The 22,812-nt window shown below is 44.5% G+C and overlaps 2 protein-coding genes across 9 annotated transcripts in view; both read right to left on the bottom strand.

The window, feature by feature from the left end:
• Nucleotides 1-946: 946 nt before the first annotated feature.
• On the bottom strand, nt 947-14,052 carry LOC111923864 (uncharacterized). The gene is made up of 8 exons (XM_086899316.1): nt 13,847-14,052; nt 13,245-13,293; nt 10,382-10,539; nt 10,114-10,268; nt 8,750-8,913; nt 6,690-6,874; nt 5,076-5,297; nt 947-3,323 (listed from the first exon to the last, which is right to left on the bottom strand). The coding sequence occupies exons 1-4, from the start codon at nt 13,937-13,939 to the stop codon at nt 10,140-10,142; spliced, it is 429 nt and encodes a 142-aa protein (XP_086755442.1). The 5' UTR covers nt 13,940-14,052; the 3' UTR covers nt 947-3,323; nt 5,076-5,297; nt 6,690-6,874; nt 8,750-8,913; nt 10,114-10,139.
• Nucleotides 14,053-19,493: 5,441 nt separating this feature from the next.
• Nucleotides 19,494-22,812, bottom strand: part of TNFRSF11A (TNF receptor superfamily member 11a) — a 28,983-nt gene continuing 25,664 nt past the window's right edge. For all 8 annotated transcript variants that reach the window (XM_086899252.1, XM_086899241.1, XM_086899291.1 and 5 more), the window contains one exon: nt 19,494-22,633. In XM_086899252.1, the coding sequence (XP_086755378.1) occupies nt 22,254-22,633 (380 nt within the window). In that variant the 3' untranslated portion in view covers nt 19,494-22,253. The remainder of the gene's footprint in view (nt 22,634-22,812) is intronic.

The raw sequence follows: 22,812 nt of genomic DNA, 5'->3' as shown, positions 1-22,812 counted from the left end.
TTCTTTAAGGTCTCTAGTAGAACCAGTTAATAAAAGCCTTATGCATGCCTTCAGTAAACTCCATTAAAGCAGGAAAGGTAGTGTAAGAGAAAACCTGGTATTGTTTATGTCCATAGCTGTTCAGAAGGTGGAGACAGTGCAAGGTCATAGGAAGATCACCTCAAGGGACTGTCCATTTTGGTGGGGACAGGGATGGTGTTATTCAGAGCATGGGCACAGAAAAAGGCAGAAAGAAATGAAAAATGAGCCCAGAATCAAAATCAGGGAAGAAGGCCGGGTGGGAACAGTTGGAGAGATGGAAGATGGACAGCATATGGCAATAATTTTGCAGGGGATGGAAAAAAAATTCTGTGTTGTTTAAAAGAGGACAAGGAGCACAGAGGAGAGAGGTCAGGTGGGGCAGAAACTCGATAGAAGCTCAACTCTTCTGGTACATTTGAATCTAAAGCAAAGAAAGGCACTCAAGAAGATGTGTGCGAGGACACTAATCACAGACACTTCTACAGTGCCTAAGGGGAGCGATATAGCTATGCCTATGTGGGACGCTCTTGCCCCTGTATCTCTGTTATTAAATACAAACATACTGTTTACTCTCTCTTTCCCTTAGAAATACCAAGGCACCCTGGGGAAATACAGTTAAGCTTTTATTGAATCATCAGCATACTGCTTGGTAATTTTATTCCCATCGAAGTCCTGCTATGTGGTTAAAGCTGGGCCATGTGCTTCCTGTTAAAGCAGAACACTGTGTCCCACCTTGAAAGACATACCATGTCAAGTCTCCACAAACTAAAAGGTCTGAAAGGGCAGCAAATCTGAGACCTACATGACACTGGATGTCTTGTTTATCAGTCTTGCAAATGTGCAAATAAGATACACACTTGTCAATAGAACATATTTCAATACGGTTTTCTCCAGTAAAGAAAAATAAGACACACAGAAAAATAAATGTATTTTTGGTGCCTGAATGTCTATTGGTTCATTTTCAAAATCTGCTTTTATTTATCCTCTGGTTTTCATTGATCTCTGGCAATAAACATGCCAGCTGAGAGAACTTAGTTATAACAGACAGTTTTTCTTCCCTCTGCCAGAAGTGATCTGGTTTCCTCTATGAGCCATACTTGGGAGTCTTCAGTCAGGTTGAAATATATCTCAATTCAGTGGATTATAACCAAATTAAATACAGCTTTACTCCAAAAGATTTATTCATTTTTAGGATCTTCAAAATGAATTTTCATTCCTTTTCTCTCTAAAACACACAGGTTTATTGACAGCATGTGTTGTTGTCTGAAATCCAATACCTTTATTACAGCACCTTATTATAAATGCCTTCTCTCATCTTTCTCAGACAAGCATCTCCCTACCTATCTGCTCTCTCCATCTCTTGTTTCCAGACCCAATCTTCCTCCATCACCCTGTTGGCGTGATCATCTTCATGTGCTCAGATCTACATGTCTCCAGCACAGGACAGAACTATTCTGAGCACACCTGCGAGGCCCTTACCAGTGTCCCAGAAACTCCACAGTGGTTTTCAGCTAGACTTTGTGGGCTCCTAGGCCACCTCTGGTTTGCTGCTGCTGCTGAATTCCTTTTCCTAGGATGCTTTCCCCCACTTATTTCCTCCTGAGCCTCCCTGTGTACATTTGGGTACTTTTTTTTCTGACAGAAAACGTCTCAGAGGCAGCTCTCATTCAACCTGAGGAGCTGAAAATCCCTTTTACAGCATAAGAATTAATTCAGTAGGAAATCCCAAGGAGCAACCAATTTAAATGTTGTTTAATTAAGGAAAAGTGCTTCTCTTACTTTAGATTTGATGCATACATATACCCCAAATACACAGTCAGGGGTTGAAGTGCCTTGATAGGGTATACAGAGCATGTCACATTTGCATTGTCAATACTGGCATTTTTCATGTGAAATAGTGGGAGCAGAGAGACTATTTAGTCACACTTCTCTATTTGCATACCAATACTTCTGAGTTTTCACACAAGGACTTCCGAACTTCCCCTGTGACTAAGGCACACAAAGCACAGATACACGCCAGAGAGGAAATGCAAATCAAGAATATATTTGTACCTGTGCCCACTCCATTTGGGTGCTTTTCTCACCTGCGGTGAAACCTCCTAGCCCATTTAAACTGGGAGGATTACAGATTCGTGGTTCAAACAGCCCAACATATAAAACAAGGGGTGACTCTAACCTTGATTGAGCTTCAGTGAATCAGGAGTTAGTTGAAAGTAATTATGACCTAGTCTTTACCTCATTGGAGCCATTATCTTGAATCACAAAGGGGATAAGGAGTTGTAGAGAAGTGATTCTGTTTGAAGCTCTGTTGCCATTATTGTTGGTTAATATTATTCATAGCATAAACCAAATTTATTTTATTTGGTAATGGTGAAACAATGCATCTATAAATAATGCTCAACACCTTATATAAAAAATATTTAACACTGAAAAGAGTAGCATGAAATTTTACCTTTCCTGAAACTCAACGTCCTGTCATTTCCAAAATTCAGTTTTAACATTGTGGTGAAGACTCAGCAAGCAAAGAAGTAAAACTGTTACTAACAGGTTAAGGAAACCTTCCTATGACACTGTTTCGCTTTTAAGTGGGAAACAAGTTCTACTCAGAACTAAACTGTCTGCTTCTGGTTATTTAACACCAGCCATCTAAATATCCTTTGATGGGGCCTAATAGGGTTTTTTGTATGCAAATTCCCACGGCTCGAGCAAGAAAGTGAAAGCGATTTATAGTACACGCAGCCAGGTGCACTGGGTATCTATCCTGCGTCTCTGGGGCACATAGATCCCAAAGTCCTGGCAGAGCCAGCTGTGGAAAGGGCTCAGCCCTTGGCTAGTGGGGCCAATGACCAGGTTACCCCTATCCCGGCCTCATAGTGAGCAGTGGAAGAGCTGCTGCTCACAGGGAGGAGGAGGACATGGGACCAGACGGCGGTTGTTTAGCTTGGCCGTCCTCACCTCCTGCGGCAGCCAATCTCCCTGCCAGCATCCAGTCGTTCCCACAGTAAGCCCAGTCTTAGTCTGGGATGCTTGCGTTCAGTTATTAATTTGGATGTAGCTGAAGTTTTCCTGAGGAGCTCAAGCCACGGCACGGGAAGCACATATTTCAGCTTTCAGTCGGGGCCAGAGTGAAGGAGGATTTCTCTGTCAGGAGGAAGAAGGCAGTGGTTTTACCTCAGGCCTGTCTCCTGACTGGATGGTGAGGACTGGTGGCAAGGGGAGATGGGCTCTTCACAGAAACCCACAGAAATCTCCTTGTGGAAAGCTTTTGGCTGCCTTTGTACACTGGGCTTGGGCCAGGTACCCTGGAAGTGAAAACAGCTACTTAACAGTTTCATAGCCTTTATGTCCATTTGTAAAGCACTTTGCGAGAGGCGAGTTAACATTAACCCCCCTCCACAGAGAGCAGAAGCGGGCAGGTGTGTCTAAAAGCACCTGGCAAATTAATGACAAAAATGTAAAGAGAAGCAGAGGCCTCTCATTCACAGACCATGTTTGGGAAAAAAAGGGGGGGGAAAAAAAAAAAGGAAAAAATAATATTAAATACATGAAAGGTAACAAAAGCACATGTCTGTAAAATTGTTTTCATAGCATCACTGAGCTGTGACTGCAGCTGATGTTGTTTAAGTCTGTGAGCAGACACTGGCTTTGCCATGAGCTCTCCTGCCCTGGGGAACCACATCAGAAAGAGTCATTTGGGCAGAAGGGAAGATGGCTTAGATGCTGAGAATCTGGCTTAATTTCTTATTTCAGGGTGATATAAACCTTCAGAGGTCTGTATCAGATCACAACTTGTTAATGATGTTGTAAGTCACCACATCTCCATTTTGTGTAAGAGATGTAGAAGTCAAATTAGTGCTCTGCTTTCTTGTTCCTTGAAGAAAAACAAGAGTATTTTGATCTGTTTAAAAAGTGGAGTATTAAAACCACTACTTTTATAAAAAATAATGAGTAGCCTTATGTCCTTGCTCAAAGCTGCTGCAGCACACAGCATGTACCACACACACAAAGCAAAAAACTCTACAAAATAATGCAGTAGCCAAACAAATGCAAAGTAACATCAGCAATGTCTCTGAGGGAAATGCTTGTCAGAATCACTCCTAGAACAAGTCTGTGGCTCCTCTGCTCTTTTTATTACCAGAGAAGAGTTCGATGGCAGCAGAGTGAACCACGGTTTTATTTATTGTGTAGCTCCCCTGTGGTACTGCCTTATGTCTTTAATTCACGAGTGGAGATACCACGCTGCTTAACCTAACTGCACCTCTGCAGCAGCAGAAGCACTCCTGGAGAACCGAAAGGATAACTTCGTTAGCTCAGCCAGCAGAGGGAACTGCTAATCAGCACTAATTGCTCACACAGGGCTAACAGATATCCTTCCAAGCTCAGTAAATATCCAGTAAGTCATGGCACTTCACACTTTCTATGCTGTCAGACTGCAGATGACCCAGCAGATTCCAGCATGGCTATCTCCCTCTGAAACACTCCTCCAGGCCTTCATTTCCCCTCCCTTTGACCTCATGGCTTTCTCCCGGAGGGAGGGAGAGCTCTCAAGCGGTTTTGGCACAATGGCATTTCTGTCTCTTTCTGGTCAATTGAATGCTCAAATAAACTAAAATCCTGCCTGAAACACGCAAATTCTTTTCCCACCACGTGTCCTCTCATTCTCCTCTAGTTCTGCTCCTGTCCCAGGTATTTTCTGCCAAGCAGCAGCTGTACAAAGCAAGGGTTAAATCAGGTAGCTCATATTTAATCTCAATTTAGCAAAGCCAGAGGCAGGTTTGACCCATACTGACTGGCTTCACAAGGCTGTGATCTCGTACTACAGTGCCAGAGCCACAACACCACAGCCAATGCCTAGCCAGGTAGTTCTCCTCCAGAGTACCCCTTGTAATTCCTCACAGCTTTCCTTAGAGGAAACACATACATAAGGTGTAAAACACTCTTTGCTTAGTAACAGTTATTTCAAAAGCTCTGTAGTTATCAACATCTAGTCAAGGTATGGATTGGTTGCATCCTTTTCCCTGCCTCACCCCAGGCTGAGTCAGAGTGCTTCTTACCTGCCAACACAAAGTACTTCCCAGTGGTATCAGTTTGCTTCCAAGAGGGCAAACGAAAGCAATCCCTTATGCCATTTGTTATAGCAGTTCAACTTGCTTTATTCAGTGCTAATCCTGGTGGCTTATTTCTCCAAACTAGATAAAATAAAAGGTGCTTCCAATGCCTCCTCCCTGCCAACAGCTATAGCTCCCATTCCAGCAGAGGCAACCACACCAGCACAGCTGTAGAAGATAGAGTGGGAAATGGAAAATCCACCATCAAATGTAAGCACTCCAAAGGGGATCCATTTGATTGAAGACGAAGAAGGCATGCAGCAAAAAGCTCATTAAGCAACTTCTAATGAGCTTCTATCTTGGAGGGCATTGAGCAGTGAGAGGAGCCAAAGGCAGCTCCCTCTTACACCTGTCACCTGTGGGCCACCAACATCCTTTTCATAGCCAGCAAGCAGCCAGAGCACAGCCCGTGTTAGCCACACCCCTGTTGCAGAGGCTATATAGAAATCCATATGGTACCTCCCTGACACCTCGTTTCCTGCACCCCAAGCATCCTAAGGAAAGGCTTAGGTAGCTGAAGATCTGGCCTGCTGCATTCACACAAAATCAGCAGGGGAGTCTCGTTTGCAGGAATACAATGAATTAAACTGGATGAGGTCCAGGACTCAAGTTACACTAATTATGGGTTTAAAATTAATGTAACACTACACACCTGCTTCCTTCCAGCCTGAGAAAGATGCCTTAGAAGGGTGTTATGTCTAATTTCTGCTTTTACAACCTTGAGAGGAAGGTGCTTTTACCATGTGAAATTAATTGCTTAGGTGCCCTCCCAGGGCTCTCACATGGAAATCGGAGCTTTTGAAAAAATGAGGGAGTGAAAAGACAACAGCTGTAAGATGAACCCCATGATAGAATAAAGGCAGCACCTTACTGAATTAATTTTACTTTTCCCTGTAACACATCCCTGGTTGGCATCCCTGCTTAACCCTTCCTTTTCCATTGAAACTTATTTTTCAAAAAACTCAAAACTTTTCCAGCCTAGATTATTTTTCCTCTTTTCATGTTTATAACAAAACTAGTTAAGACACACAAAAATCTGTAGAAACTCAGGACTGATAAACCTCACCCAGTGTACTCTCATCTTGCACTCTCCAAGGGAATCTGTCTCTCTCTTTTCTGGGGTACCTGTGTGGCACAGAGCTATCCTTCTCCTCTAGGTATCCTTTGTCCAAGCATGGCTGTCACCAGCTAAGCAGCAGCCCCACCTGTGCACACAGCTTGGGAGCACAAGCAAAGCCACCCATATAGCACTACAGTTGGAGAAAAATTCTTCAGGGTACCACATGCTCCAAAAAGTGTTTCTGGGAGCACCTTCAACTGCAGTCTGGTGATACACTTCCCAGCCATTGTGTGGCAAAGTGCATGTGACTTCCTCGCCTACCTGGCCTGCCATGCAGGTCCCCCTCCATCTATCTCATGGCCTTTTTGGAAGGGCATGGAGGGGAGACATAACCATTCCTACTCACTAATCTTTAAAAGTTCTGTAACTTGTGCACAGCCATAACACTCGGGAAGTCAACTCCCTTTGGGCCTGGCTCACAGCTTGTAAATATTACTCACCCTGAGCAGTTATCCTAGAACAGGGACTTTCAACATGTGCATGCACTGCCGTTCTTACTTCTTGCAGCACCTTGTACTTCCCGCACTTTCAATGCTGTATTTCCAATTCCCCATGTGCTGTACTGCACCTGAAGGAAGACTCATTCCAGATACCAAGCTCTTCGGACTACTTGGAGCAGCTGCAACTTTATAGAGGAAAATAATTATATGTAAGAAACAATTTACTTTTCTCTTTGCTGGCTCAGCGAGCTCCTTAGTAAGGGGGGAACAGGGATCAGCCACTTAGTATTTTGAGTTTGACCAACTTGGCCTGAAAACAGCACCACTGTTGATGTCTTGGAAGTCACTGGTTCTCCATGGGGCAGTACTTAGAAATCAGAAACCACCTGACTGTTTTGCAAGCATTTTCTTATTAAAAAAAACCCCAAACCAATAATGAGATAAATACTCCTCATTCTGTGAGTGGATTTTTCTCAAACTGAATAAAATCAGGTCATTGCTTCCAGCTCTGCACTAACTGTAAACACCCCTTGCTCCCCTCCTGCCACATTTTCAGTATGTTGTGAGCCCAGAAATATGTCCTTGATAGAAAAGTCAAGCAAGGATGGCCATCAGTTCTGGGGAAGAGGAGTGGGGAATCACTCCCTTCCATCCCAGACAGTGGGATGTTTACAGCTCCAAAAAGCTGCAGTAGAAAGGCAGGAACAGGCCAGCAGGTTTGATCAGAGGAAGTGGCAAAATCCAGAGTCAAGAGGGAAAGAGCCCTGAGTCACTTAACTCAGACAAAATAGTTAAAACACTTAATTTTCGTACTTGTTGATGCAATTTCAGTGCCTCCGTCTGTAACATCTGGTTGCCTTAGATACATGAGGTAACTACGGCAACTAGTTATTACAGGGAGAGGGATAAGAAATAGATCAACATTACTGAATTTGGCAGGCTCTAAAATAGCTTTTCTGTAAAGCAGAGCCAGGTGCAGAGGGTACAACAGCACCATGGGGCAATGAAAGGCAAAGGTGGCCACAGCAGGACAACACCCTGGCGTTAGGCTGCTTAAGCACCTGGATGCATTCATTACCTCTTTAGATCTCCTTGCAGCAGGATTGCTGGCCAGAGTACCAATGCTGCTCAAGGGGGTTGCCCAGGATTTGTATTGGATTTGTATCTTCAGTTTAAGTCATCCCCTCCCCACCACCCTACCCTCCCCAAACATCTCCCTCTCAAAAACAAGGAAGGTGTTGGGAAGTACTCGTTGTCCTCCACAGATTTCTAACTAAAGGAGGGATTTATGAGGTGAAAAGCTGTAGAGACCAGAAAGCTGTGAACCTGAACACACATCCTAAATATCAACACTCTAATGGCACAACTGACACCATGCCTTGGTGATGTAATGTACTGTAGTGCACAAAACAGATCATAAAATGATGCACAGTTCTTGTTAACTAACCATTTTAATGCTTTTTAGAATTATTAGTTAATCTATTGGAAGGTGAGCCGCTTTCAGGCTGGGTTGTCTTCCCTGCAGAAAGTCATTGAAGTGCACTGAAACACCCCAGTGACCTCCTTGCTCCAGACAGTAGGGAGGAGTGGGTGTTCCCAGATTTGAAAGTGAACCATCCAAGACTGCCAGAAAGACATGTTTGTGCCCGAAATGTCTGACTTTTTTTTTTTTTTCTTGGCTTGCAGGAAAAGCTGTGTTAATAAATCCTTAATAAAGGATTGCCTGAAAAGCTGGATACATGTGCTGTCTGAATATCCTTCACCAGGATTATTCCCACACAGAATTTTTCCCTACATAGCTAGGACAAAGCCTTCATTTCATATTTGACTCAGAACTACAGACATTTACAGAAGGAAGCCAGCACCACTGTTTCATGTGATGCATTTCATTAAAAATACCTCTAAGATCAGGGTGTTACAGTAGTCAACCAGCCCTGGTTCTGCAAATGAAAAGCATCATTCACTAATCCTGGCAACACTATATTCCAGACCACAAAGGGCGCTGCCTTATAACACTGTTTACATATGAAATCCGAGTGTCTAAACCAGAAAGTCCCCACCTTTTCACCTCAGCAGGCTGCTCGAGGGAAGTCTGCACAGAGTTTTGCTTCCCTTAGGATGTTTTCCTCATTAAACAGGCTAGTTGGTAACTTATATAAGTTTGTATTTTTCCCAGCAGATTGCCCTCTTGGAATTCTTCGCTGTCTATCTTCAGAGAGGAGAACTGGTTAGATGAACAGAAATGAGATTCAGTCTCAGTAAATGTAAAGTAATACACTCAGGAGGAGTAGTGAGAGCATTTTCAAGCACCTTAAGGGCTCTAAACCAAGTACCTCAATTTCATAAAGCGACCCAGGCGGCAATGCATAGCTCAGTGAAAGTCATTGCTTAACATGTAATCAAAAATGTTGACAATATATGAGAAATCTTAAAGAATGGGCTGCAAGTTAAAAAAATAAAAAAAGAAAGGAAATGCTTTAAGACCGTTTCAAATGACTGAGCACTGGGAAGACTGTGGTATAATATAGTGTATTTACTGATTAACATATTTCAGAAAAATTATAGCAAGGGTTCGTAAAAAATAGGAAGTAAGAAACCTTTCCAACTAAAGAGTGATCTGAAGGAGTGAGACTGTATTCTTTAGGAAGCAGAAAACTAGGAGAGGGTCTGACAACAAGCATGGGGAATGAGAAATGATCTGGAGATACCAAGAGCTTCTCCTCTCCCTTCTCCCTAATAAAAAGAGGGGATATCCAGCAAATTAGAAGATGTGAAATGCACAATATCAAGAAGAAAACACTTTTACACAGTCTATACATTTTAAAATGCTGTGGAAATTGCTGTGAAAGCAGTCTAGGAGGTTACTGCCTGGATACCCTTTCCTATTTCATACCTGCACTGCAGACACTGGAAGGACCATGTGCTAACTCTCTGGGCAATTTCCCCCCCCGCCATCACTGGCTGAAACCTTAGCCTAAAAGAAACTTGAATGAAAGTGGCCACGTAGCAAGATGTATGAGGTCTGGCAGCTGGGAGATACGCTCCACTCCCCTTCAATATGGGGCTGAAAGCCAGCAACAGAGAGGCAGTAACAAGTATGTGATGAAACAGAGCTGCAGCTGCTGGTTCAGCAAATATAGGTCAGAGCTACAAAACCTTAATCTATGGAGGAAGCATGAATGTCAAAAAAAATAATCAGATTCAAGCAGGATTACAAGTTGTGTGGGTAACCAGAGCCCTAGGAGTTCACCTAAATTAACTGATAGAGAATTTATCTCTTTCTGTGTAGATGCAAATGGGACTAAGCAGCAAGACCTTCTGAAAACACAGTGACCTTCTCTGAACTTTAGAAAAATTGCAAACTTTTCCTACCCAGCAGGCAACATAGTTCCAGAACCTTTCAACAGTGGTGTTGTAAGCTCACCTCTGCAGTCTGCTGTTCAGACACTGTTAGCTGCAGAGTGTTTGAAATGGGAGGGAGAGTAGAGGAACGGGGTCACAACACCACAGCTTGGCGTAGAGGAGCAAGTCACTGTTTTGGGGACACGATCCAGCAGAATACTGGTGCATCACTGTATGCTAAACAGAGGTGTATACATGTTAAGCAGTGAGTACCACTGTGTGTTAAATAGAAAACAGAGAGGCAATCTAAAGTCAGACAGAAATTACTCAGAAGTCAAATAGGTTTTTACCTGTGGAGAAGTTCCCTTTTGACAAGTCAAAGCCATCTCTAGAGCTTTATTGCCTGTAAAACTGTTGGAGGTGATTGCCTCACTGTCACCAAATTGCCTGTTAATGTTGCAGCCACTGAGGCAGCTGCGGAGGAGGACTGGCAAGGGCAGGTTTCCTGCTGTAGGCAAGAGAAGTAGAAGGGCTATTAGCAAAGCAGGTGCTTGGGGGTGGAGCAAAAATGTCAGGTGAGGAAACATTATGACTTCTACTCAGAAAGTGAAGTACAGGCATCAATTTTGTGAGGCCTTCCCAAGAGCATTTCTATGCACATGTGCCATTATTTATGTGTGGGCCAGTCACACAAGCAATTCTAGGTGCAGGATCCCTAATGATTCCAATGGGAAAGTCATATTTGGGCTGCTTGCAGAATCCAGGAGTCCTACGTTGCACATAGAATCTTTGTTACTTCGACAGCCTAAGGAGGGGATAAGCTGCTCTAATCAGACATTCCTTCCTGGAGGGAAAAGAGACCCTTCAAGTCATGCTCTTTGCAGACACGCATCTTTCTCACTGTCACTCTGGAAAGTGACATTGATTCTTTTCCCTGTAGCAGAACCACGATTACTTAATTTGTAGCCACTGGAGCCTATGGCAAAAGTTTTTGAGAAAGGAAGCCAAGATTTTCACAGCTGACTTGAAACCTAGAATAAAGAAAGGCAGAAGAAGACCTAAGTCTACTCAAAATGGAGTGAACAAGGTCCACCCATCCTAATGGGATGAGGGGTTAAGCCCTCTCAAGGAGCAGGGTGAAGTAAGACTATAACCTCAAGATTAGGCTCTTCTTTATAAAGCCACACAGAGTGGTTTGAACTCTACCCATCTTTGGTCATTCCCTGATATTTGGGACATTAATCCCTGCTTTAGTCTACACAGGCAGAAGAGCAACCTGGGCTTTGCGTGATGGGATCTGCATTTTATAGGACTGGATTATTGAGACTGGTTTGAACACAAAAAACCCAAGCAGACTCCTCCATGGCCAATAAGATTCTGAGGCTCACCAGCCTCCTGTGAGATAACAAATGCTTCACCTCAGGTGAGCCAGGTAGTGGGAGAAGATGTTCAGCCAGAAAATCTTTCTGGCACTTTTGTCTTTAAATCTGTATATATGTAACTTTGGGGAAAACAGAAAAAAAAATTCTTTATGAATTAATGCTTTTTCTTTAGAGTTGTATACCATGTATTTCCTATATGCTGTTAATATTACTTATCAGCATTGCAATACAACATTCACTCTTTAACCAACCATGAATGCCTCTGCTTTGTTAAAAGCAAACCCAAATCTCTTTGTGTTGTTTTTGATAAATTTTGAATCTGCTCACAAGTATTCTACTATTTTTAACAATGTGTGATTGCTACTAGTGAATGAAAGACTATTGCTAGGCTGCCAATATTTGCTTTAAAAATGTAACTTTTTGTAGTAGCTGTGTTACATTTCCATTCCATGTTTGTTTGTTTGGTTTTTTTGGCTGCAATATGTAGTCCTTTTTCATAAATTCACAGTCTTGTATTAATGTTTTCCTTTTTAATATATAAATATATATATATGCTCTTCACATCTAAGCTAGATTTTGGCCATACATCATGTTTTACAGAAATGGCAATGGGATAAAAAACACACAAATGTATTCCATCTTTAAAACCCAAAGTGTCATCATTCAGACTCAAAAGTTCAGAGGTTATAGTAGCTACAAAAGGAATAATTTTCTTTGTGCTAAGCTTATTAAGCAGAATACAGTTCTTACTTCAGGAAAGTAGACCTGAGTTAGACTCAGCAGGAAAAAAAATGCTTCCATATAGTAATTTTCAATAGAGAAAATTTTAAGGGATCTTTTTCTCTATTAAGAAAGGATTTTTTTTTCTTTTTCTTTCAGAATTTCTACTCTCAAAAGCAGCTTAGAAATGAGAAGACTTCTAGGAAATGATTTCAAATGGAGGTAACTCTTGTCCCAGTACAAGAAGAGTCAGATAAGAAAGCTTTAATTCTAGTACAAAACAGTCTTTGACTTCAAAGGTTTAATTTCTAGCTGGCACAGGACCAATAAAACCAATAATTTCCTTTTTAGATTTTGTTTTTTACTAATTGAATGTCTGTTCTTGTAAGGCATGTTAGTGAGTGGCACACAGTGCTGGCTGCAGCCCAGCTCACTGAGCTCCTGAGTTTATCCATTTGGTAAAATACATAATTATGCGCATTGTGTGCACAGAGCCCAAGGTCCCACTGACTTTGTCAGCTGATAAGATCTCATTTTAAGACCATCAGCATCTGTTCATAAGTTATTATTCCTCCCATTCAGATTTCAGTTATGTTATCTGTTGTGGCTGTTTATCCTCGTTGGCTAAGGATTTCAAAGCAGCTTCAGGGATTTAGATACATTTTCCATTTTGAGTCCATATTTACATTTCCTTGAAGAACCCTGGTCTCCCTATTTATAGACCTTTGTTAAGCTCCGTGACAGCAATCCTGTGGGCTTTGGGCAAAACATTTATACATTTCACTTAAGGACTGGTCAATGGGTGACACAGGCTAAAATATGTATTTGAAGAGCACAAGGATAGTATGTTATCATTCTATGTAGTGGACTGAAAATGAGAATACAGACTTGAACCATGGCAGTGTGACCTAATTCAGACATCAGGAAGAATTATTTAGCCATAGAGGAAGTGACACATAGGACTATACTGCCAAAGGTTGCTGCAGTATTTCAGTCTTCAAAAGCAGTGTGGCCATCGGGTCAAGGGAGGTGATTCTGTCCCTCTACTCCACCCCCTCCAGTAGTGGGGCATCCATCTCTGGGGTCCCCAGCAGGAGGGAAGGACACTGACCTGTTGGAGCAAGTCCAGAGGAGACCAAGATGATCAGAAAGCACCTTTCCTAGGAGGAAAGGCAGAGAGAGTTGGGGTTATTCAGCCTGGAGAAAAGAAGGCTTTGGGGTGACCCATCTGTGGCCTTCCAGTACCTAAGGGAGCCTACAAGAAAGACGGAGAGGGACTTTCTACAAGAGCATGTAGTGCCAGGACAAGGGAGAATAGATTTAAACAGAGTAGGTTTAGGTTAGATATCAGGAAAAGGTCTTCACCATGAGGGTGGTGAGACACTGGAACAGGTTTCTTAGATAAATTGTGGATCTCTGGAAGTGTTCCAGGCCATGTTGGATGAGCCTCTGAGCAACCCGCTCTAGCGGAATGTGTCCATGGCAGTGGGGCTGAAACTAGGTGACCTTTAAGGGCCCTTCCAACCCAAGCTGTTCTCTGGTTCTCTGACTTTAAGGGTAGGTTGTATGGTATTTTATGTACAGCCGTGTCTCCTTTTAGGCTGGCTCTTTAGGACCCCTCTGGCCATGTGTCCCTGCAGTTTCATACAGCCTGGGGGTGAGGAGAGGCGAGGACTACTGAGGGCACCGAGGGCAGGGATGGCCTGCCAGGACCTGAGGGCTGTCGGCTGGGCTCCGCTGGCTGCGCCTCGCTTCGCTGGCCGAACAGCAAGAAAGATTTCTTTCCTGGCTGCTGGGAGAAGGCATGCCCGGGGAAACAGCGGCCTTTGGAGCGAGGTGCTGGCTGCGAAGCGTGCCTCTCCCCTTGGCCCCGCTCCGGCCGCCGCCGCCGCCTCCTGAGGGCACGGCTGCCCTGCGGCGCCACCGCGCGGCCCCGCGGGACACGGCGGGACGGGGCTGGCACGGCTCCCCAGGGAGAGCCCGGAGAGCCGAGCCCTGCCCTGCCTCTGCCCTGTCCCTGTCCCTGTCCCTGTCCCTGCCCTGCCCTGCCCCGCCCCTGCCCTGCCCCTCCCTGCCCTGTCCCTGTCCCTTTCCCTGTCCCTGTCCCTGTCCCTGTCCCTGTCCCTGCCCCTTCCCCTGCCCCTGCCCTTCCCCTTCCCCTTCCCCTTCCCCTTCCCCTTCCCCTTCCCCTTCCCCTTCCCCTTCCCCTTCCCCTTCCCCTTCCCCTTCCCCTTCCCCTTCCCCTGCCCCTGCCCCTGCCCCTGCCCCTACCCCTGCCCCTGCCCCTGTCCTGCCCGCAGCGCTGGGCACAGGCTGACAGACAGACAGACACACACGCAACATACACAGACACACATACAGACACACCCACAGAAACACACACCCACACTCAGAAACACACACACACACACACAGACACACACGGACACACATACACGCCCACGGCTGCTAAAGGTGTCACATTCCCGACAACAAAAAGCGATCTGCCTTATTTTTCCATGCAGAACTGTCAGGTTAAAAACATCTGCTCCGATCTTGCGCTGAAGTTATCACAGTCATGACATTGATTCCCTTCAGGAGAGTCAGCCTCCACAGAGGGATTCTTTGTGCACGCTGGCGGCATGGGACACACACCACACCGGGAATTCTAAGTTTCCATTTTGATCACGTTGCTCAAACATGAGAATGAGTCACCCACCGTACTGAAAACCATGACCTTTGTATTTACACTGAAAAAGGAATGATGAGCTTAGGACAGGGAAAGAAAACTAGAGGGAAGGGGGAAAAAAACCAAAACCCAAACCCATAAACCACCCAAACCCAGGCATATCTTTGCTCTTTGAAAGAGAGCAGCTGATGTTATTCACATGCAAGTTAAAAAAGTTGTGGCTGTGATTTGCTTTGTTTAGTGTATCCGCATGGACTCCAAAGGAATCATGTCAACAGCTCTACAGTCCCTGCAGCAGGCATATTCTGGTCACAATAAAGCAGGGCAAAGCTTTTTGTGTCCATTCATCAAGTAAAGGAACCATGTGTGGTATTTTACTTAGAAATAAAGTCCATCTTTAATTTAGAGCAATCCTGCCCCTCAGCCATCCTCAGCAACACACAATTATCTGGCAAGGGAAAAAAAGTGGTGGTGTGGAAAAGTTGTTACTGTCAAAGTAACCAAAACATGAAGATCCAAAAGGAAACAAGACTTACAAGACTTTTAAAAATTATTAATGGGACAGAATTCTTGAGTGTGTTTTTCCATCTCCTCCTAAGTAAGAACAAAAAACACTAATCTGATTTCTAGTATTTTTCATCAACAAACCACCAGCTGTAGCATTTCCTACAGAGCAGACAGAAGTGTAGTGCAGTGGACCCAAATGGGACCTGTGAAAGAATACGACTTTGACGAGAACAGACTCAAAGGGTATCAATATTTAAATATAGTAGGCCAGCCTGACTGAGAAAACCCAAGCATTTAAGTGGATTTATTTTTTTATTCCTCTGCCATACTTGGAGCATCCCTTCAGACAAAGGGGACAAAATCCTGGCAATGATTGTTTTGTGTAAGTGAAGCCAATGAACTGGACAGGTTTCTAATGTATCCCTGAAGTGTGGCCCATCCAGCAGACAGGTTGGATCTATGGGGTGTGGATGAAAAGAATAGGGGTTGCAGGAAACATTTATGAGCAGCCTGCTGAGACAATCATTAGAGCTACTTGCATCCATCTCACTCTCCAGTACATTCAAAGAGTGTTCTCAGAAGAAAATTTGGCCGCGCACCAGTGGACAGCTGCATTTTTAAGTGGAAACCCCTGTTAAATTAAAATTTTCCGTGTTATAGCATGAGCTCTACCATCTGTTGTCTAGCTCATTTATGACCAGCTAAGCTTGCAAAAAAAACGACAAAGAACTGAAATGATGCAAAAGGCAAATGTCCCTGGGGAAACTGTTTTGTATTTCCCACAGAGAGCAAGAACTTTTGTGTTTGAGTGGTGCCTACAACACTAACAGGGAAATAAATGAATGTTAAAACTGAACAAAACCAGAGAGAATAAAGAAAGTAAGCCGCTTCCTAAGGATATGTAATTGAGAACTGTAATGGCAGGCCTGCATGCTAAAAATCACCTAGATACTCATTTGAGGTGCTTCAAATAACTGAGATTTCGTATAAATAGCCTTCCATTATAACCCAGTGATGATCAATAGGAACAGCCTATTGATGCAGTGGTTTCTGCATTTGAAATGGTTTGTCCTCATGTGCTGCTTATGCCAAATTTCAGTTGATTTTGTATTCACTGATTTTTTTTGAGAGAGACACACACAGGCCTGATTTCATCTGACGGAAACCCTGGATGAGTTGCCAGCTGCTTCTTCCCCTGCAGGACAGAGGAGACTGAGATCTCATCAGATAACACCTGATACTGGACACTGGACATGACCAAGCCTCCAGGATGCTGCTGGCCATGATGCCATTTCCAGAAGAAGCAAGTTGCTGTCTTCCCCCAACACCTCCACATGGCAGTGGGAAGAGGGAACACATCTTTACGAGCTTCATCCCCTGCCTCTCACCCTCCCCTTCTTATAGGTGGGAAATTTCAAGGCCCATTTTCAGGTACAAGATAAAGTTTGTTGACCTGTAACCAGACAAAGGCACAACAGTGGGACACTTGGTGAAATGTTAGGTTTTTCTATCATTTTAGAAACCAGCTAAGGAAATGGCAGCAGCTTCTAAGCTTTTGAGAAAAACAGAAAAGGTGGACGAGAAGGACGTAAAAGAGTGATTTGAGGACATGGGCAAGGGGACAGATCAGCTGGGTGTCTTTGGGTCAAAATCAGAGGAGTGACCATAAAGGAAGTGCTTGTGGTAGCTGTCTGCTATGGAAGACCTGATGTGGAAAGATAAAATATTCTTCAAATAACTGAAGACTGGCAGTGGCAGCCTTGGCTGCACTGATAAGATTATCCTAAGGAGTGTGAAGAAGGTAAGTAACAGAGTAAAACCCCAGACCTTCTTAAGAGCAGAATTCATCTTGCTGAGGGAGCTGTCAGGAGGTATCCCAGAAGTCTGCCTTGAAAGCCAAAGGTGTTGAGGATCACTGGGAGACTTTCAGATAGCATTCTCCAAGCAAAAGAGCAGTTCATCCACTTAAGCAAGCACAGCAAGAAACCAGCCTGGTTAAACAGTGAGAAACTGAAAGAACTCAGATGCAAAAAAAAGGAACATGAGAGTGATGGAAAAAGGAACAGGCTTCCAAAGCAGAATATAAAAATACCACTCAGGCATGCAGAGATGCAGAGGGAAAGGTTAAAGTCCAGCCATAGCCTGAGCTGGCAAAAGATGTCAGGAATAGCACGCAAGTACCAACATCCTGTACTGTGTGTTAGCAAGCAGGACAAAGAAAAGGTAGGCCCACTGTTGAGTGGGGTTGGCCAGCTAATTACAAATGACAGAAAGAGACCTGAAGATTCCTTTATGCCTTCTTTGCCTAGATCTTCAAGAGGAAGGTCATGCTTCCAAGTCTCTATGGAACTAGTGATGAAGCAAATAACTGCTGACAGTGGAACAGGGCTGATTTAGCTGAGGTATGTGCTGGCTTCTCCCAATTGCCTTCTTCTTCATGCCCAGAAATAGCTTCCCGGAGAGTCCACTCCATAATTTTTCAAGGTACCGAAGTGAGGTTGACTCATCTGTAATTTCCCAAATCTCTTTTTTTCCATTTTTGTAGATGGGTGTAATATTTGCCCTTTTCCAGTCAGCTGGGACTTCCCCCAAACTCCATGAACTATCAAAGATGTTGTAGTGTGCCTCTGCAATGACACTGGCAAGCCCTCCCAGCAGCTTTGACTTGTGTATGTCCCACTTGTACAGGTGGTCCCAAACACTCCAGAGCTCCTTTGTTCTCCTTGGAAACCTTTCCAACAGTTCCTGTGAAGCTGAAATAGGAGTAATTTCATGTACGACCATATTCATATATTATATAGAAATGTGAGACCACCAATAGAAACATGAGGGAACAGACCTGTCAACTTTGATTCAAGTGAAAACTGGTGCGACGCCCAGGGACCAACCAAGTGGTGAGGCAGGCTAAGAAATGAACCAGAAGAGCTGTGGTAATCCTCAGCTAAAACAAAGAAACTATAAGGCAACTAGCCAGAAGAAGAAGAAATAAAAAAAACAGTATTAAAGCATGTCTCACTGGACATTTGGGCATCCTCACCTACGGCAACAGGGTTCCTTAATGTTATGTGGCCATTGCCTTGTTCAAAACTGTAGAGAATTGTCATAAAGCATTTTTTCACAAAGTTCATGCTTATGAATGCTCACAGTTTACAACACAACAGATGTTTAACAATTTGACAAGTCAGCTGGAGGGCCTGAAGGCAAGACTGAAGAAATGCTGCAGAGACAACACAATCATCTTGGAGGGCACAACCAACTTGGATGCCTGGCAGAAGGAAAAACCCAGCAACCTCACTATCTAAGTGAGAGCAATGGGAAACAGGGATATATGCTGGGGTCTGCCAAGGTGCTGCTGAAGGGAATTCTCCACTCACGGTAGATTATTTTTAGGGCACTGCTGCCTAATGTGCATGGAGGTATCTGATAAAATGAGAGCTCTATTAAATACCTGATAAGCACAAAGATATCTTTCAGCAGGGTTCTGTTTCATGATAGACACAGGGGTGCAATTGCTCAGATACCATCAACATGATAAAAAGGAGGAAACCTGAATGGACAAGTAGAAATGACATTTTAGTGGTGCTGCTCCCAGGTATGCTGTAAGCCTTGAAGAGGAACTTCCAGTCTCTGTGTGAATATGTAGCAAAGTACACAGATTAACAACGATTACTGTCTATATTGATCTTCAGTGCCATATTGTGTTCCATGGGGATAAGAAGGGCTGCTCCAGTGCCCTTGTTTTCCCACGGCTACATGCAGAATTACTCCTGTTCTGCCAGGTCTGAAAGTGTCTGACTTTCAAGAACACTTAGTGTATTCACCAAAGATAATTCATGTGACTCCTCAGACTAAAAGACTTGTAAAAATGCATGTTGTGCAGGAGGAAACTTCAGGAATGAGTTGGAATTGGTGCCTAGTTCTCAGCAGTAAAGCATTACCACATCAGGTCTATGAGAGCTCCTATCTAGCTTGGTGCAGGTGCAGAATATGCATTGCAGAACACACTGTGGAAGGTAAGCACTTCTTGTTAAAATAATTCAACATACAAAAAACGTTACAAAAGCCTAACTAGAAATGTAATCATACTCACATTTTGCTCTTTTTTATTTTTCTTTAAACAGGCAGTGGCATATAATAAGGTACTTCCCTATTTATTTAAATAAAACCTTCACCTTTTCTCAAATAGTTATTTCAGATTTTTATTACCATTAATTATGTGTATTACAATAGCAGCCAGAAGCTTCCAAATTAGTGCCCAATGCACAGGTCCCTGTTGTACAAATAGATGCTAAAATCCACTCCCAGCTCCAAACTGATTACAAATGAAATCATGAGGATGAAGAAGTCCCTTTGGGATCCTTGTCTAAGGAGACCCAGGCAGAGACCCAGGGAACATGCAGCATGCTAATGGCTGTGATACTGTTTTTTAATTTTGAAAAAGACTCTGGAGGAAGAAAAAGAACTAGGTCTGTTAGTGCATCATGTTTCCCATATGGGACTCATTTCTTCATGTTTGCTGATGATCCTAGTTTCAGTCCTTGCTTAGTAGGAATCTGAAATTCAACAAGTGAAAAATGTGTCCTCACTGAAGACACATAGTAAATTCCCATTGTCTCCCTTCAAACCAGGATTTTGAGCCTGCTCTCCGGTGGCAGTTACAAACCAAGGGAAGAAAGAAGCTGCAGAAGGAGAAGAAGACAGACCTGGGTAATTTACCCAGGGATGAGTGCAAGAATTCAGTCCTGTCTGCCCTGTGAATGGGGCCGGTTGGATGCCTTCCAGCAGGACTGATGTCTTGGAGAATGCTTTCCAGAAAAAAGCAACTGAAATTAAGATGAACTAGGAAAATATCTATACCACCTTGCCTGAAGGTGATGGTAGTTCTGCTTCCTTGTCCCTATTGTACCAGTGCCTAGGGAATACAGAACTACTCCAGAAGAGACTAGAAAGAGGTTGCAAAAGATCCAGCAGGAAAGACAAAAGAATACCACAGACAAGAGAGCCTCAGTCACACACCTTCAGAGAGGCAGAGGTAGCTGGGGCCATCACTGAATGGGACATTCTACCTGCCTGTCTGAGTCTAGGCTAGGGTGATCTAGTTTTTCAAAGGCCACACAGAGGTGGAAGTGACTGGCTGTTCATTTTCCCTTTTTACCAGTCACTTAAGAGACAGTCTTGAACATTTGTACTGAACTTTACATCCCAGATGTATAAACAATGCAGAATTATTATCCGGAGAGGTGAAGGTGGCTAAGCCCATCCTTTTGTTTTATGCATAAGAAGCTCATTGTGACACAGTGATCACACTGCCAGCTTTGTAGGTGCTCTTTCCCCACAGAGAAGTACTTCTGCAAACAGCAGCTATGCAGTAAACCCCTCAGCTTTAAAATCTTTCTGGGGAGAAGCCCTCCCAACCAGAGACGTTTTCCATCAGCGAAGCCAAAACTGCACTAGGAGATCCCTTTGCTGTCTGGCAGGAAACAGAGCACTTGCCCTCCTGAAGGCTTCAGCTGCAGATAGATTCCTGCAGCACTTACATCTGCAGGAGAATGTCAGAAAATTATCCCTTGTCAGGAAATCATTAAAAATATTATCTTTTTCTTTTGGGAGCTCCTTAAGACTCTGCTCCCTTCATTTTTCTCTCCACAGTAGCTACTGGAGAAGGCTGTAGGATATTGGACATGAACCAAAGCCAGCCGAGTAGCCAAGATTCCCTTCTAAATACAACTACTATTATTCTTTAATGCCAAACCTTTGGTCCCATTGCTCATCAGCTCTCAGTGTGACAGAGGCTACTCTCTGACTTCAGCTTACACAGGCCAGGTTCTGGAAATAGCTTCATGCTACCTAAAGTAAATCTCTGCCTATAAATGAAAATAGCAAAGGGAATGACAAAATTGTTTGGGCAGATAAAAGAACAAGTGTTTGACCCTGACCAAATTCTCCATCTTTGGGTAATCCCTCCCTCTCCTGTAACTCAGGAAATAGGCACAGCTGGTAGTCACAGACTCTTTTTCCACCTTCTAGCAGCTCTTTGTCTTAAATTATAGTGATGTTATTCCTGCAGCAGTGTACCAGGCACACATCACTCTCATCTCCAGAGGTTTGAACTCCTCTGGAGAGGTGCAGTAAGGCAGAGGTGAATCAGGGTCACTATGAATGCTCTTTGCTCGAGATTAATCTGACATGCTTTTAAAGCATATCATCTGTATTTTGCATGCTATCATCTGCCTGTGGCAGCATTACACACACACAAGTCAATAAGGGGCAGCCCAGGACCTTGGCTCTGGTGCTGATTGCTGATTTGGGACTGGAGTGTCTGCTTCCTTGGGAAAAGATGGGAAGGGATGATGCCACCTGCCACATCACCGCAGGGAGGCAAAGGTTGCAGCAGCACCATGGCTTCCTTCCACCTCCAAGACCCAGCAAAATGGTAGAGCTTAGTTGCAAAAAAGAAACCCTGAGGCAGAACTCAGGGGCCCCCATGAATCCAGTCCGTGGCCACATTGTCCCCTCTCCAGGAGCACCCTGCACACCTGGCCAGCAGTGCTCTCCGCCTCAGAGAGTCCCCAGATCAACAGATCTCAGTTCCCTTTTGCCACTTGCTAGGGAGAGGTGGCAGGGAATGGGGGGCAGGCAGGGAGCCCATCTCCCTCTGGGGGAGAGGAGAAAGCCCTGCTGCTGCTTCTGCAACAGGGGCAGCGTGCCTGGCTTCACGCGTGCGCCCATCCCCATCGGCCACCTCCACCCAGAGCACCACCACCACCACCACCACCACTGACATGTGCGCCATGAGGGTCCTTCCAGCTGTCAAAGTTCCCAGGAGACACCAGGGGCAGCAGTCTCCCAGTCTGTCGTGACACCCAGGATTTTGGCAGCATGGCAGCAGCCTCGTCAGGGGCTGTGTGCCGGTGCCCTGGCCCACAGCGAGGACACCGTGCCCCCTCAGTTCAACACCTTCTCCGAGAAGTGTCCCAGCTTCCCTTCCTCCTGCACGGGCTGGAAGGCTTGTCCACCACAGGATGGGCCCCGCTCCTGGGCCAGGGCTCCACCAGGCCACCGTGGCCCCCCACTCCCTGGGGCCGGGCGGGCGCCCTGCAGCTCCGCACACTTCTCCTTGTAGTGCTGGGCATTGCCGGCAAAAGTCTCGCAGCGGCTGAGGTTCTCCTCCTGCACGGGGCTGCCCACGTTCTCCTCGCTCAGCCCCGAGGCCATCGCCCCCTCCTGAGAGTTTTGGCTAAGGTAGACAACAATGATGTCGCCCTTGAAATTCATTACTTGTCCACTTGAAATAAAGGTGGAGTTGCTGTTTCCAGTCACATTTCCTGAGGAAGGAGGGGGGAGAAAAGAAGACATGATTAATATTTTCCCCTCACAAGGTGGACACTTAGTGCAGTGAACCTAATCTGCTGTGGTGGCTTTGTTCTTGTTCCATTATTTTTTCCCCCGTGACATGAGGACGCTTTTATAATCAATGCCTTCCACTGAACCTCTTCATTATTTC

This window comes from Cyanistes caeruleus, chromosome 1 (genome assembly GCF_971803275.1).
Source record: "Cyanistes caeruleus chromosome 1, bCyaCae1.hap1.1, whole genome shotgun sequence".
Lineage (NCBI taxonomy): Eukaryota > Metazoa > Chordata > Aves > Passeriformes > Paridae > Cyanistes > Cyanistes caeruleus.
The sequence above is the reverse complement of the archived record's forward strand: the minus strand, read 5'-3'. Positions and strand labels throughout refer to the sequence as shown.